This window comes from Chiloscyllium plagiosum, chromosome 51 (genome assembly GCF_004010195.1).
Source record: "Chiloscyllium plagiosum isolate BGI_BamShark_2017 chromosome 51, ASM401019v2, whole genome shotgun sequence".
Classification (NCBI taxonomy): Eukaryota; Metazoa; Chordata; class Chondrichthyes; order Orectolobiformes; family Hemiscylliidae; genus Chiloscyllium; species Chiloscyllium plagiosum.
This window is the reverse complement of record NC_057760.1, coordinates 1,748,012-1,762,957: the sequence shown is the minus strand read 5'-3', so window position 1 is coordinate 1,762,957 and position 14,946 is coordinate 1,748,012. Positions and strand designations below refer to the sequence as shown.

The 14,946-nt window shown below is 47.9% G+C and overlaps 2 protein-coding genes across 2 annotated transcripts in view; one reads left to right on the top strand and one right to left on the bottom strand.

The window, feature by feature from the left end:
- Positions 1–9,206, bottom strand: part of LOC122544758 (tetratricopeptide repeat protein 24) — a gene marked incomplete at its 3' end in the record, with an annotated part of 31,550 nt that extends 22,344 nt beyond the window's left edge. Inside the window, exons 1-2 of the mRNA XM_043684082.1 lie at positions 8,988–9,206; positions 119–881 (exon numbers count right to left, since the gene is read on the bottom strand). Coding sequence (XP_043540017.1) covers positions 119–857 — 739 coding nt within the window. The remainder of the gene's footprint in view (positions 1–118; positions 882–8,987) is intronic.
- A 120-nt stretch (positions 9,207–9,326) lies between these two features.
- Positions 9,327–14,946, top strand: part of LOC122544757 (ras GTPase-activating-like protein IQGAP1) — a 59,386-nt gene continuing 53,766 nt past the window's right edge. Inside the window, exon 1 of the mRNA XM_043684081.1 lies at positions 9,327–9,522. Coding sequence (XP_043540016.1) covers positions 9,480–9,522 — 43 coding nt within the window. The 5' untranslated portion in view covers positions 9,327–9,479. The remainder of the gene's footprint in view (positions 9,523–14,946) is intronic.

Here is a 14,946-nt window from a genome sequence, read left to right as displayed (position 1 = left end):
TGTATATGTGTGTGTGTGTATATGTGTGTGTGTCTGTGAGTGTATATGTGTGTGTGTGTGTCTGTGAGTGTGTGTGTGTTGGACTTTATAACAGCGATGCCATGGAAAGCACACTCACCGAGGAGGGCCTTGTTCTGGATGTTGGCGCAGATGGTCCGGCACTCGTTCAGCACCTCCGTGATCTCCCCGGCGGTGAAATGCCGGCACTGCAGCATGTGGCAGGCGGCCTCGTTGAGGGCCACGGCGGCCAGATCCGGGCTCCCGGCCTGCTGGTAGGCCAGGCCCGCCCTGCGGAAGCAGCGGCCGGCTTGGCCCAGCTCCCCAGCCCGGGCCCGGCAACCAGCCAGCTTCATGTGGGTGTCCGCCTCGCCCTGGGCCTGCCGGCTCTGGTAGTGGGCCAGGGCCTGCTGGTAGTGCTCAATGGCCACCGGCGAGTCTCCCAGCCCCTCGTGGGCCAGGCCCAGATTGAAGTGCAGGTCGCCCTGCCTCTCCCCGCCCTTGTCCGGCTGCGAGCGGTGCAGGAAGTCCACGCCCTTGGCGAGGCGACCAGAGGCCACGTAGGCCGCACCCAGGTTGAAAGCACAGGCCCTCTGCACCTGCTGCTCTGTTATGTCCAGCGAAGCCAGGAAGGCCTTCTTGAAGGCGGTCAGGGCCTCCCCGCAACGCTCCTGAGCCAGGGCCTGGCTCCCGGCCCTGGTCAGGCTCTCGATTTGGGCCTGGATTTCTGACACGTCCCGCCGCCTCTCTGTAGCCTCCCCACCGTTCTGATGTTTCTTCCTCCTCGGGCCCTTCCCGTTTTCCCGCTGGCCTTGGACGGCAGCTGACGGCTCATCTGACATCGCCACGTCGGAAGACATTGGTCCAATGCCCCAGGACTGCGCCTGTTGAGAGTGAACAAAGCATTAGCTCTACGAGGGCAATAAGATCAGTTTGACCAGGAACAGGAGCAGGCCATCCTGCCCCTTGAGCTCGATCTATCATTCAATGTGATCATGGCTGATCCGACATTCCTTAGTCTACTTTCCCTGTAACCCTTAATTGCCCAACTTGGCCTTAAATCAGCTTTAAACATGCACAAGGACTCTGCCCCCACAGCTCTCTGTTGCAAGGAACTCCAAAGAATCTCAACCCTCTGAGGCAAGAAATTCCTCCTCATCTCGGTCTGAAGTTTGTGCCCCTTAATTCTGAGACTATGCCCTCTGGTCCTAGACTCTCCTCCCAGCATTTGACTTGCCCAGTTCCTTAAGTACTGAAAATGTGTTGCTGGAAAAGCGCAGCAGGTCAGGCAGCATCCAAGGAGCAGGAGAATTGACGTTTCGGGCATGAGCCTTTCCTGAAGAAGGGCTCATGCCCGAAACGTCGATTCTCCTGCTCCTTGGATGCTGCCTGACCTGCTGCGCTTTTCCAGCAACACATTTTCAGCTCTGATCTCCAGCGTCTGCAGTCCTCACTTTCTCCTCCAGTTCCTTAAGTATCCAATATGTTTCAGTGAGATCACCTCCTTCTTCTGAACGAGTCCCAACGTCTTTAGCCGTTAATCATAAGCTTTCTGACCCACAGACCGCAACCAGTGTAGATAGGTAACTACACTTCCTCCACGATAGCACTCAACACTACAGCCTCCCTCTCCACCCAAGGATACATCCTCAGCCCCCTCCCTACACACCCACATCTGTGTTACCAAATTCCGAATGAACGCCATCTACAAGTTCGCTGATGCCACCATTGTAGTAGGATGAATATTTAACAACGACGAGAAGGGAGAGAGAGGGTGACATGGTGCAATGAGAACAACCTCTCTCTCTCGATATCAGCAGAACTAAAGAACTGATCGTTGAGTTTCCCCAGAAAGGAGGAGAACACACCCTATCTATATCAACGGAGCTGAGTTTGAGAGGGTGGACGGCTTCAATTCCCTCGGAGTGAGCATAACCGACAGCCTGTTCCGGACTTCCCACGTAGATGCGACAGTCAAGAAGGCACAACAACGCCTTTTCTTCCTCAGGAGGTTTGGTGTGTCCGTAAGGACCCTCACCAACTTCTACAGGTGCACCATTGAAAGCACACTGTCCAGGTGCATAACGGCCAGGTATGGCAACTGCTGTGCCCAGGATCGTAAGAAACTACCGAGAGTGGTGCGCACAGCTCAGGCCATCATGGGAGCTAACATTCCATCCACGGGCTCCATTTACACAGCTCGCTACCGCGGAAGGGCCGTCAACATCATTCAAGAGTCATCGCATCCTGGTAATGATCTCGTACAACCTCTTCTTTAAGGCAGAAAATAAAGAAGCTTGAAAACACGCACCAGAAGGTTCAGGGACAGCTTCTTCTTGGCTGTTATAAGACTATTGAATGGACTATCTAGCCTAAAGTAATGCTCATTTTGCAAACGTAGATCTCTCTTGTCCACCCTGTGCAAGGTTATCTGTATGTCTCAGTCTAAATCTGTTTTTCTGTACATCCTTGCTTACTATGATCTGCCTATACTGCTCATAAACAAAACTTTTCACTGTACTTTGCTACAAGTGACAATAAATCAATCAACCAATCAATCAATACCTTCATACCAGGGATCATCCGAGTGAATCAATCTTAACCTGTATTCCAGCTTCCACAAGGTTCCGATGCATTTCACAGCTAATGAAATGCTTTTCTTTTGTAGAGGGGTGGTCATAGAGTCATAGAGATGTACAGCACGGAAACAGGCCCTTCGGTCCAACTCGTCCATGCTGACTAGATATCCTAACCTAACCTAGTCCCATTTGCCAGCACTTGGCCCAAATCCCTCTAAACCCTTCCTATTCACATCCCCATCCAGATGCCTTTTAAATTTTGTCATTGTACCAGCCTCCACCACTTCCCCTGGCAGCTCATTCCATACACGCACCATCCTCTGCATGAAAAAGTTGCCCCTCAGGTCCCTTTTATATCTTTCCCCTCTCACCCTAAACCTGTACCCCTCTAGTTCTGGACTTCCCCATCCCAGGGAAAAGACTTTGTCTGTTTGTCCTATCCGTGCCCCCTCATGATTTTATAAAACTCTACAAGGTCACCCCACAGCTTCCAACGGCTCCAGGGAAAACAGCCCCAGCGTATTCAGCCTCTCCCTGTCACTAATGTTAATGCAGAAGAAATAAGTGGGAAGGCAAGTGGTGAGAAAGACACAAAGAGTCTACAGAAAGATACAGACAGAATAAGTGAATGTGCAAAAACTTGGCAGATGGAGTATAATGGAAAACGTGAGAGTATGCACTTCGGTGGGAAGTTTAGAGGAGCTGAATATTATTTAAATAGATAATATTCTACTTCTACACTTTTCCAAAATCTGCCTCCCAATCTGCTCTTCAGTGTCTTGGTTGCTACTGGGGGGCTTTATAGAATACTCCTAATAAAGTGACTGCTCCTTTCCTGTTTCTGACTTCCACCCAAAGTAGACAAACCCTTCTCGATGACCGCCCTTTCTGCAGCTGTTATACTATCCCTGATTAGCAATGCCACTCCTCAACCTCTTTTACCGCCCTCCCTATTCTAAACCCTGGAACATCCAACAACCATTCCTGCCCCTATGATATCCCAGTCAGAAAACTCCAGAATGGAGGGATTTGGGAATCCTCATGCAGGGATCATAAAAAAGTTAGTGTGCCAGTTCAGGAGGTATTAGGGAAGGCAAATGGAATGTTGGCCTTTATTTCAAAGAGAATGCAGTATCAATGTAGGGAGCCTTTGCTGATCCTAGGCAAGACACCAGGCAGACCAGAGCTGGAATAGTGGGAACAGTCTAAGATAGATCGGTATCGGAGGCAGTCCAGAGGATGTTCACTTGGCTGATCCCGGGTACGGAGAGACTGTCTTATGAGGAGAGGTCAAGTAGTTTGAGGCTTGAATCTCGAAGAATGACAGGAGACCTTATTGAAACGTCCAAGATTCTTAGAGGACTCAACAGGATAGATGTGGAAAGGTTGCACTGGGCTAAAGGGCACAGTATCCTGGTGGACATAGTGTTGCAGAACGGGACTTTCTTGTGCCCCACGACCAGCCGGAAAAGGCAAGACATCAGACTGTGCTAGTCTGGTCCAAGGTTGTGACCTAAAGCAGTCTGGAAGAATGCCCAACTTGGTCAATGACTTTGCCAGCGTAAGGGTCACCATCTTCACTGTGATATTTTACATTATCTCTATCTCTATAACCCACCTCCCACTCCACCACTCTCACTAGTGCCCGCCACAAGTTCCGTCACTCACTGCTGCCCACCCCAAGCCCTCTAACAGCATCAAACCCGCATGCACACTGCATTGTCAACTCACTTGCTCGGGACACCTCCCTACCTATATAACTGTGCCACCCACTTCCACCTTCCTCTCTCTCATTCTGGTATTGGAAACTACCCTTGACCTACTGTGCTGGAATACCCCTGACTGAAGGCTTGACTTGACTGATTCTTCCTGATAACCACATGAAGGTTCCTCCCTCGATGTTCAAATGTCACAGAGCAGTTCATAGACTAGCAATGTCACCTCCTGACACTCAAAGCCTGTCCACCGTCGACAAGGCACAAGTCTTAGGGAGACTTGTGATATACTACGGAGACTGGGATATCACAGGGGCAGGAATAGTTGTTGGATGTTCCAAGGTTTAGAATAGGGAGGGAGGTAAAAGAGGTGGAGGAGTGGCATTGTTAATCAGGGATAGTATAACAGCTGCAGAAAGGGAGGACTACTGAGTCATTATGGGTGGAAGTCAGAAACAGGAAGGGAGCAGTCGCTTTATTGGGAGTATTCTATAGACCCCATCCCCACCTCCAATAGCACGGAAGAGCAGATTGAGAGGCAGATTTTGGAAAAGTGTTAAAGTAACAGGGTTGTTGTCTTGGGTGACTTCAACTTCCCTAATAATGATTGAAACCTCCTCAGTGCAAATAGTTTGGATGGAGCAGACTTTGTCAGGTGTATCCAGGAAAGATTCCCGACGCAGTATGTAGATAGGCTGACTGGAGGGGAGGCCTTACTGGATTTGGTGCTTGGCAACGAATGAGGTCAGGTGTCAGATCTCTCGGTGGGACAGCATTTTGGTGATAGTCATCACAACTCCCTGACCTTTACTATAATCATAGAGAGGGATAGGAGCAGACGGTATGGGGAAGTATTTAATCAGGGGAGGCGGGATTACAATACTACTAGGCAGGAATTGTGGAGCATAAATTGGGAACACATATTCTCAGAGAAATGCACGACAGAAATGTGGAGGTTGTTTAGGGAGCACTTGCTGAGAGTGCCAAATAGGTTTGTCCCACTGAGGCAAGGAAGGGATGGTAGGGTGAAGGAACCTTGGGTGACAAGGGATGTGGAACATCTTGTCAAGAGGAAGAAGGAAGCTTACTTAAAGTTGAGGAGGCAAGGGTCAGTCAGGGCTCTAGAGGGTTACAAGGTAGCCAAGAAGGAACTTAGAAGAGGTAGAAGGGGACACGAAAAAGCCTTGGTGGGTAGGATTAAGGAAAACCCCAAGGCATTCTACACTTATGTGAGGAACAAGAAGATGGCCAGACTGAGGGTAGGGCCAATCAGAGATAATGGAGGGAACTTGTGCCTGGAGTCAGAGGAAGTAGGGGCGGTCCTTAATGAATACTTTGCTTCAGTATTCACTAGTGAGAGGGACCTTGTCGTTTGTGAGGACAGCATGAAACAGGCTAATAAGCTCGAACAGATTGATGTTAAGAAAGAGGATGTGCTGGAAATTTTGAAAAACGTGGGGATAGACAATGATGAGGTTCCCCATGGTAGGTTCATTCAAAAAGTAAGGAGGCATGGGATACAGGGAAATTTGGCTGCCTGGATACAGAATTGGCAGGCTCATAAAATACAGAGGGTGTTAGTAGATGGAAAGTATTCAGCCTGGAGCTTAGTGACCAGTGGTGTTCCACAGGGATCTGTTTTGGGACCTCTGCTTCTTGTGATTTTTATAAATGACTTGGATGAGGAAGTGGAAGGGTGGGTTAGTAAGTTTGCCGATGACACGAAGGTTGGTAGAGTTGTGAATTGTGAGGGGGGCTGTTGTCGGATGCAACAGGACGTTAACAGAATGCAGAGCTGGGTTGAGAAATGGCAGATGGAGTTCAACCTGGAGAAGTGTGAAGTGATTCATTTGGAAGGTCGAACTTCAGTGCAGATTACAGGGTTAAAGGCAGGATTCTTGGTAGTGTGGAGGAACAGAGGGATCTTGGGGTCCATGTCCATAGATCCCTCAATCTTGCCACCCAAAGTTGATAGGGTTAAGAAGGTGTATGGTGTGTTGGCTTTCATTAGGTAGGGGGATAGAGTTTAAGAGCCGCGAGGTTATGCTTTTTTATAAATGACTTGGATGAGGAAGTGGAAGGGTGGGTTAGTAAGTTTGCCGATGACACGAAGGTTGGTAGAGTTGTGAATTGTGAGGGGGGCTGTTGTCGGATGCAACAGGACATTAACAGAATGCAGAGCTGGGTTGAGAAATGGCAGATGGAGTTCAACCTGGAGAAGTGTGAAGCGATTCATTTTGGAAGGTCGAAGTTCAGTGCAGATTACAGGGTTTTAGATTAGATTAGATTACTTACAGTGTGGAAACAGGCCCTTCGGCCCAACAAGTCCACACTGACCCGCCGAAGCGTAACCCACCCATACCCCTACCCCTACATTTACCCCTTTAACCTAACACTACGGGCAATTTAGTATGGCCAATTCACCTGACCCGCACATCTTTGGACTGTGGGAGGAAACCGGAGCACCCGGAGGAAACCCACGCAGACACGGGGAGAATGTGCAAACTCCACACAGTCAGTCGCCTGAGTCGGGAATCGAACCCGGGTCTCTGGCGCTGTGAGGCAGCAGTGCTAACCACTGTGCCACCGTGCCGCCCAATTAAAGGCAGGATTCTTGGTAGTGTGGAGGAACAGAGGGATCTTGGGGTCCATGTCCATAGATCCCTCAATCTTGCCACCCAAGTTGATAGGGTTAAGAAGGTATATGGTGTGTTGGCTTTCATTAGGTAGGGGGATAGAGTTTAAGAGCCCCCGCGAGGTTATGCTGCAGCTCTGTAGAAAGTGAGGACTGCAGATGCTGGAGATCAGAGGTGAGAGTGTGTTGCTGGCTGACCTGCTGTGCTTTCCCAGCAACACACTCTCAAATGCAGCTCTGTAGAGCCCTGGTTAGACCACACATGTTCAGTTCTGGTCGCCTCATTATAGGAAGCATTTGGAAGCTTTAGAGAGGGTGCAAAGGAGATTTACTAGGATGCTGCCTGGCCTGGAAGGCATGTCTTATGAAGAAAGGTCGAGGGAGCTGGGGTTTCTCTCATTGGAGTGAAGAAGGATGAGAGGCAACTTGATAGAGGTGTACATGATGATGAGAGGTATAGGTAGAGTGGATAGCCAGAGACATTTTCCCAGGATGGAAATGGCTATCACAAGGAGGCATAATTTTAAGGTGATTGGAGGAAGGTTTAGGGGAGATGTTAGAGATAGGTTCTTTACACAGAGAGTAGTGGGTGTGTGGAATGCACTGCCAGCAGTGGTAGTAGAGTCAGATACATTAGGGACTTTTAAGCGACACTCTGATGGATGATAGTAAAACGAAGGGTATGTGGGTTAGTTTGATCTTAATGTAGGATAAAAACATCGAAGGCCGAAGGGCCTGTACCGTTCTATGTTCTAAGTCAGGAGTATGATGGGGGCAGCACGGTGGCTCAGTGGTTAGCACTGCTGCCTCACAGCACCAGGGTCCCAGGTTCGATTCCAGCCTCGGGCTACTGTCTGTGTGGAATTTGCACATTTTCCCCCTGTGTCTGTGTGGCTTTCCTCCGGGTGCTCCGGTTTCCTCCCACAGTCCAAAGATGTGCAGTTTCGGTGAATTGGCCACGCTAAATTGCCCCATAGTGCTAGGTGCATTAGTTAGAGGGAAATGGGTCTGGGTGGGTTACTCTTTGGAGGGTCGGTGTGGACTGGTTGGGCTGAAGGGCCTGTTTCCACACTGTAGGGAATCCCATCTGTAGGGAATCTAATCTATGTGGAAATACTGCTGAAAATGTGTTGCTGGAAAAGCGCAGTAGGTCAGGCAGCATCCAAGGAACAGGAGTATCGACGTTTCGGGCACAAGCTCTTGTTCAGGAATGAGGAAAGTGTGTCCAGCAGGCTAAGATAAAAGGTAGGGATGGGGGACTTGGGGGAGGGGCGTTGGAAATGCGATAGGTGGGAGGAGGTCAAGGTGAGGGTGATAGGCCGGAGTGGGGTGGGGGCGGAGAGGTCCGGAAGAAGATTGCAGGTTAGGAAGGCGGTGCTGAGTTTGATGGATTTGACTGAGACAAGGTGGGGGGAGGGGAAATGAGGAGCAGATGCGGCGGGGACGAAGGAATTGGGAATATGGGATGGCATTTTTCCAGGGGGCAGGGTGGGAGGAGGTCCGATGAGGAAACACTCCCCACTTGCCCGGATGGGGGCAGATCCAACAATTCTCAAGATGCTCAACACCATCCAGGACAAAGTAGACCCTGCTTGATTGGTGGCGCATCCTTCCATCACTGATGCTCAGGAGCAGCAGTGTGCACTATCCTAAAATTGCACTGCAGGAATTCACCAAAGATCCTCGGACAGCAGCTTCCCAATCCATGACCACTTCCACCTGGAAGGACGAGGGCATGGGAACGCCACCCCCTGCAATTTCTCCTCCGAGTCCCACACACAGCATCCTGACTTGGAAACATATCGATGGTTCCTTCAGCGTCGCCGGGTCAAATTCCCGCCGGTTAAGGGCATTGTGGACAGAACAGGGGCTGCAGTGGTTCAAGAAGGTGGCTCACCACCATCTTCTCAAGGGGGCATACAGGGACAGGCACAACAAATGCTGGGCCCAACCAGCAATGCCCATGTTCCAAGAGTGAATGAAACACAAGATGGCAAAGACAAGGAGAGGGGGGGGAAGCAAGAAATAATAACCATTTAAGATTCCTTCTTCCTGCCTTACCTCAAGATAAGAATTCTGCAGTTTGTTTTAAATGCCCCGTCTCCCGGGGTAGAAGGCAATCCATGGAGAAGCCACTCTTTTGCAGGAGCTGATCCCCAGTCTATGGCTGCAAGGTGTCCAGTTGCCAACATGTCCCTGGATCTTGTGTTGCTCCGTCGTCATGGCAACCGGAGAAGCCGCCCACCCCTGGCGAGACGTCCCGCGCCCCGGGCAGGCAGGTCGGGGCCGGCCAAGTGCGCAGCGCCCTTTGGGAACTGTAGTCCCGCTTCCCCTTCTGGGGTGGGGGTGGGGTGGTGGTGGAAAAATCGGGGGACTACAACTCCCGGCGGGCCCCGCGCCGCCTGGCCTGCCGATGGCCGTTGGAATTCTGGCGGGATTTTCGGAAGCGAGAGTCGTCGTCCGCGGCGGCGGTTGGCTCCTTGAGGGGAATATAAATTAAAGTTTCGTGAGGCGGAAAACGGAAAGTAATTGAGCGAAGTTGCCAGGAGGGCGATGGGGAGCGAAGTGGATTCGGGCGGAAAGCGCCAGGGTGGATGTAAGTGTGAAAAATACGAATGTCTCTTTAACCTCTGCAATACTTGTTCTTGATGTGGAGGGTCCAGTGTTGGACAAAGTTAAAAAAATCACCCAACACCAGGTTATAGTCCAACAGGTTTATTTGGAAGCACTAGCTTTCAGCTGGTGCACTAGGTAGCTTCATCAGGTAGCTAGTGGGGCAGGATCATAAGACACAGAATTTGTAGCAAAATATCACAGTGTCATGCAATTAAGATGACATATTGAATAAACCTAAGGTTGCTGTTAAGTCTTTCATCTTTTATAATGGGCTGAAGGTTTCGTATGTAAATCCCAGAACTTTTAAGTCGCATTCTCGACATAGCTTCAGGCTTTTATTTAAAAAAAAAGAGTGACATCTCAGCTCAGACAATGTATTAAAGGTGTACACTGCAAAAAAGGTCAGTGCAAAATAATAATAATAATGTGACCAGGCAGTGGCTTCATTCTGCAAAGGATTTGTGCTAACTCTGTCCCCAACTGCCCATTATTCAATCTCCAAAAATAATTATAAACATTCAAAAGCCAGAAATTGTTATTTCTGTTTTGTCTTGGACGTTCAGGACTAAGGACGTCTCTTTATGTCTTGCCACCCCTCCAGGAAGGCGCTTGACAAAACTTAAAAGTTGGTGACTCCAGTTTTGTTCTTTTGTTCTCTTTTCCTTCCCTGAGTTGCAAGTTAATTTTTTTTCTCTCTTTTTTTTTTCTTTTGCTTTGTGTTTTGCCATAGTGTGGTATGAAACTCCAATCTTGGAGCTGAGGCAAGGTTGATTTTGTTGAGGAAGCCATTCGGACTGTCGCATCCATGCTATCTCTTGGATGGAGCCCACCACCCCAAGTTTGCCTAACTCTTTCGTCCTCCCCCCAAAGCCCTGTGGTCCTTCGGGTTTCTCCTTGTTTACACCTTTCCCTTCTTTGCCGAACCCGTTTCTGCCATCCTTTCGACTAGGTTCTCAAGATGGGTTGAATGGCTGCACATTCTCCACTGCTCACCTATGTATTTGGGCTGAGGTTTGCTGTTGAAGGCTCAACCGAGGAAGAACTTTAATCACCCCCCCCCCCCGCCCCCCCCTTGCCTTGGCCCTACTGCAGGGACTTGAGAACAAAATCCAGTCTAACGCTCCTAGTGCAGTGCTGTGGGAGAGCCGCATGGTTGGCGGTGTAAAAACAATGACTGCAGATGCTGGAAACCAGATTCTGGATCAGTGGTGCTGGAAGAGCACAGCAATTCAGGCAGCATCCAAGGAACTTCAAAATCGACGTTTTGGGCAAAAGCCCTTCATCAGGCTTCCTGATGAAGGGCTTTTGCCCGAAACGTCGATTTTTGCCTGTCCTCGGATGCTGCCTGAATTGCTGTGCTCTTCCAGCACCACTGATCCAGAGCATGGTTGGCGGTGCCATCTTTCAAATGGGATGTCAAACTGAGGTGGTGGTGCCACTCTGTGAAGCCACTTCTAAGAGAGATGCCCTGTGCTTTGTGAAAGGAGTATGGAGAGTTTTATCCCCTGTTAAAAATGGGCAAGTTTGCAGAGTTTTACAGCATGGAAAGAGGACCTTCAGCCCATTGTGACCCTTCCTGTCGAGCACCCATCTGATCACATTTTCCAGTACTTGACCCGTAGCCTTGTAGACTGTGGCACTTTACTTGATCACAAAGATGCTACTAAAGTATTGTGATGGTTACTGCCTCTTGCACACTTTCAGATGGTGATTTGCTGATGCCATCACATTCTCGGGGGCGGGGGCGGGGGTGGGGGGGTGAAAAAAAATTTCCCTCAGTTCCCCTCCTGCCTCTCTCAAACCTATGCACAGTTATTGTTCTCCCTTCTAAGTGCATAGTGTCATGAAGAGTTAGAGTATTGGAAACAGACTTTTGGTCCAACCACTCCATGCTGACCATAATCCCAAATTGAACTAGTCCTAGCTGCCTGCGCCTGGTCCATTTCCTTCCTTATTCAAGTACTTACCTAGAGTCATAGAGTGGGGAAATGATTCTTTCTATCTACCCTATCTGTACCCCTCATAACTTTGTACACGGGGACCTTGATTTACAAAGGTCTGAATTCAGGATGCTTGTACTTATGAATGTGATCCTGTACAGAAGTGTAATTTGAAAGATGTGACATATGAACATGTCCCCCTACACTTCAATCAGGTCTCCTATACACATCCTTCTCTGTTCTCAGAAGTACAACCCCAGCTTTTTAATTTCCCTTTATAGTTGAATCATTCCAGACTGGGCAACAACCTGATATGTTTTCTCAGTGCCCTCTCCAGTGCATGTGAGCGCAGATATATTTTTTAAGGTATGGATTGAAATCACTGACAGAGACTGTAAATAAAATCTAATTGTGTGTGCTTTAAATCTTGGACCCCATAATCTGTTGAAATTTTGTTATTTTATATTAAATAAAATACATTTATTGACTTTTTTTGCATATTTCATTAAAAAAAAATTAAGCATTGCAACATCTATAGTCTTTTTCATAAACTCTTGCAGTGTTTAATTAGCAGCCCTGCACTCCTCCCAGTGTGTCAATATTGACTTTTGGCAAATGCTTTATATTTGATTATTTTAAGGATTCAGATTCTGCTTTCAGTTAAACTCAGTGGAATTCAATTCCCTGCTGCTATTTTTGGTAATGCCTCAAACAGGCAGTTTCATTGTGCATTTCTGGGCAGAGTGATTCCTTGAAATAGCTAATTTTTCTTGCTAATTCGTGATCTTTGTCAAATGACATTTATATGCATAGTTTTCGTGCAGTGTGTCTGAACAGAGAATAAACCTTCTCTCACCTTTATGTTGGGTTTATAACCTCACTTCTCCAACGGAGCTAATTTGCACCTCAATTGTGACTTGTGTAGCATCTCAAAAAAAGTGATTTTGAGGTTAGAAATCTTGTTACCATCTGTGAGAATGATAAAAGCTTGAGACCTTTTACATGAAATAGTTGCGAATAAATCCATTGGGGATTCAGGAGGAGCCCAGAGTGTGGAGAGAATGTGGAATTTTCTCCCACAGGAAGCTGTCAAAGCAAATAGAGTCTTGGAGCATGGAAACAGACCCTTCAGTCTAACTGGTTCACAAATGAAACTAGTTCTACCTGCCTGTACTTAGCTCACATTCCACCCCCCCAAACCTTTCCAATTCATGACCTTGTCTGAATGCCTTTTGAATGTTGTAACTGTACCTACATCCACCATTATCTCTGGCAGTTTATTCCACACACGAACCACTCTGTATAGGGAAAAAAAGTTGCCCCTCATGTCCTTTTTTAAATCTATCTTCTTAAAAATATACCCCCTTGTTTTGAAATCCCCCACCCGAGGGAAAAGACACCTGCTATTCAGCTTGTTTCTACCCCTCATGATTTTATAAACCTCCATAAAAGGACACACCTCAACCTCCTCCACTCCAGTGAGAAAAGTCCCAACCTTTCCTGTCTATTTTTGACTCTCAAACCCTCCATTCCCGGCAACATCCTGGTACATCTTTTCTGAACCCTTTCCCGTCTCCAATTTTGTAAATATCCTTCGTATAACAGGGCGACCAGAACTGGACAAGGTACTCCAGAAGAGGCTTCACCAGCGTCTTGTACAACCTCATCATCACGTCCCAACTTCGATACTCAAAGGTTTGAGCAATGAAGGCAAGTGTGCTAAACACCTTCTTAACCACACTATCTATCTGTGACGCAAATTTCAAAGAATCACGTACCTGAACCCCTAGGTCTCTGTTCCACAATACTACCTAGGGCCCAAACATTAATTGTAAAAGTCCTGTTCTTGATTATATTAACAAAATGCAATACCTTGCATTTATCCAAATTAAGCTCCATCTGCCACTCCTCCAGCCCATTGACCTAATTGATCCAGGTCTGTTTGTAATTTTAACTAGTTCAGTGTCATCTGCAAATTTACTTACTATACCTCTTTTATTCTCATCCAAATCATTTATGTAAATGACAAACTAAAGGGGACCCAGTACTGATCCCTGTGTAACACCACTGATCACAGGTCTCCATCTGCAAAAAACCCTCAACCACCCACCCTCTGTCTCCTACTGTAAAGCCAATTTTGTATCCAATTGGCAATTTCTCCCTGAATCCCAAATGACCTAACTTTACTAGTTGGTCTACCATGCAGAATGTTGTCAAAGCTTTTACTAAAAGCCAAGTAAATGGATAACCTCATGATGCTACACTTCTCTAGCTTCCACCCGAAACTCATTAAACAGCCATCTCCTATGGACAACTCTAGCATACACAGAATCTGTTCAGATGAGGAGGAATGTGACGGGCGTTTGGAAGAATTTAAGGCTGTCCTCATAAGAACGGGATACGATGCTCAACTCATCGATCGCCAGTTCTGATGGGCTATGACTTCCTCAGGAGACAGACATGAGCTGCAACCGACAGGGTACCCTTTGTTGTCCAGTACTTCCCAGGAGCCGAAAAATTACGGCATGTCCTTCGCAGCCTGCAACACCTTATCAATGAGGATGAGCACCTCGCCAAGACCTTCCCCACGCCTCCACTTATCACCTTTAAACAACCATCAAACCTGAAACAGATCATTGTTTGCAGCAAACTGCCTGACCTTCAAGACAACACCATACAACTCTGTCACAGCAGATGCTGCAAGACGTGTCAGTGTTGACACGGATACAACCATTACATGTGGGGACACTACCCACTATGTACGTAGCAGGTACTTGTGTGACTTGGCCATTGTTGTCTATCTCATATGCTGCAGGCAAGGATGCCTTGAGGCATGGTACATTGGCGAAACCGAGCAGAGGTCAATGAAACGGACGAATGGACACTGCACAACAATCACCAGCCAGAAGTGTTCCCTCCCTGTCGGGGAACACTTCAGCGGTCTGGGACATTCGGCCTCAGACCTTCGGGTGACCATTCTCCAAGGCGGACTTCGGGACAGGCAACAATGTAAAGTGACCAATCAGAGGCTGATGGCCAAGTACAGTACCCATGGGGATGGCCTCAACCAAGACCTTGGGTTCATGTCACACGACAGGTGACCCCATTGCACCACACGTGTGCACACAGACACGTGCGTGCACAGACTTTTGCCCCTTTACACTCACACCGACACTCCTAGTCCCACACACACTCCCCTACATGCACACACATCCACACAAGTTTGTGGGTGAATTTGTACTTGCAGAATTACATTTTATTTTTCTCAAAAATTGCATGAATTGATGTAAGAGATTGTAAATCCTTTTTTAGAAATAGAATGTCTGAATTTTGGGCACAGACAGACAGACAGACTTTTACCTCACATCTTCAATTCATTATCTGAGCTGACATGGCACCTATTATTAAAGTTCACTTGAGAATGTAACTTTTTAAAAAAAAAAAAGTTCTGGGATTTGCATATG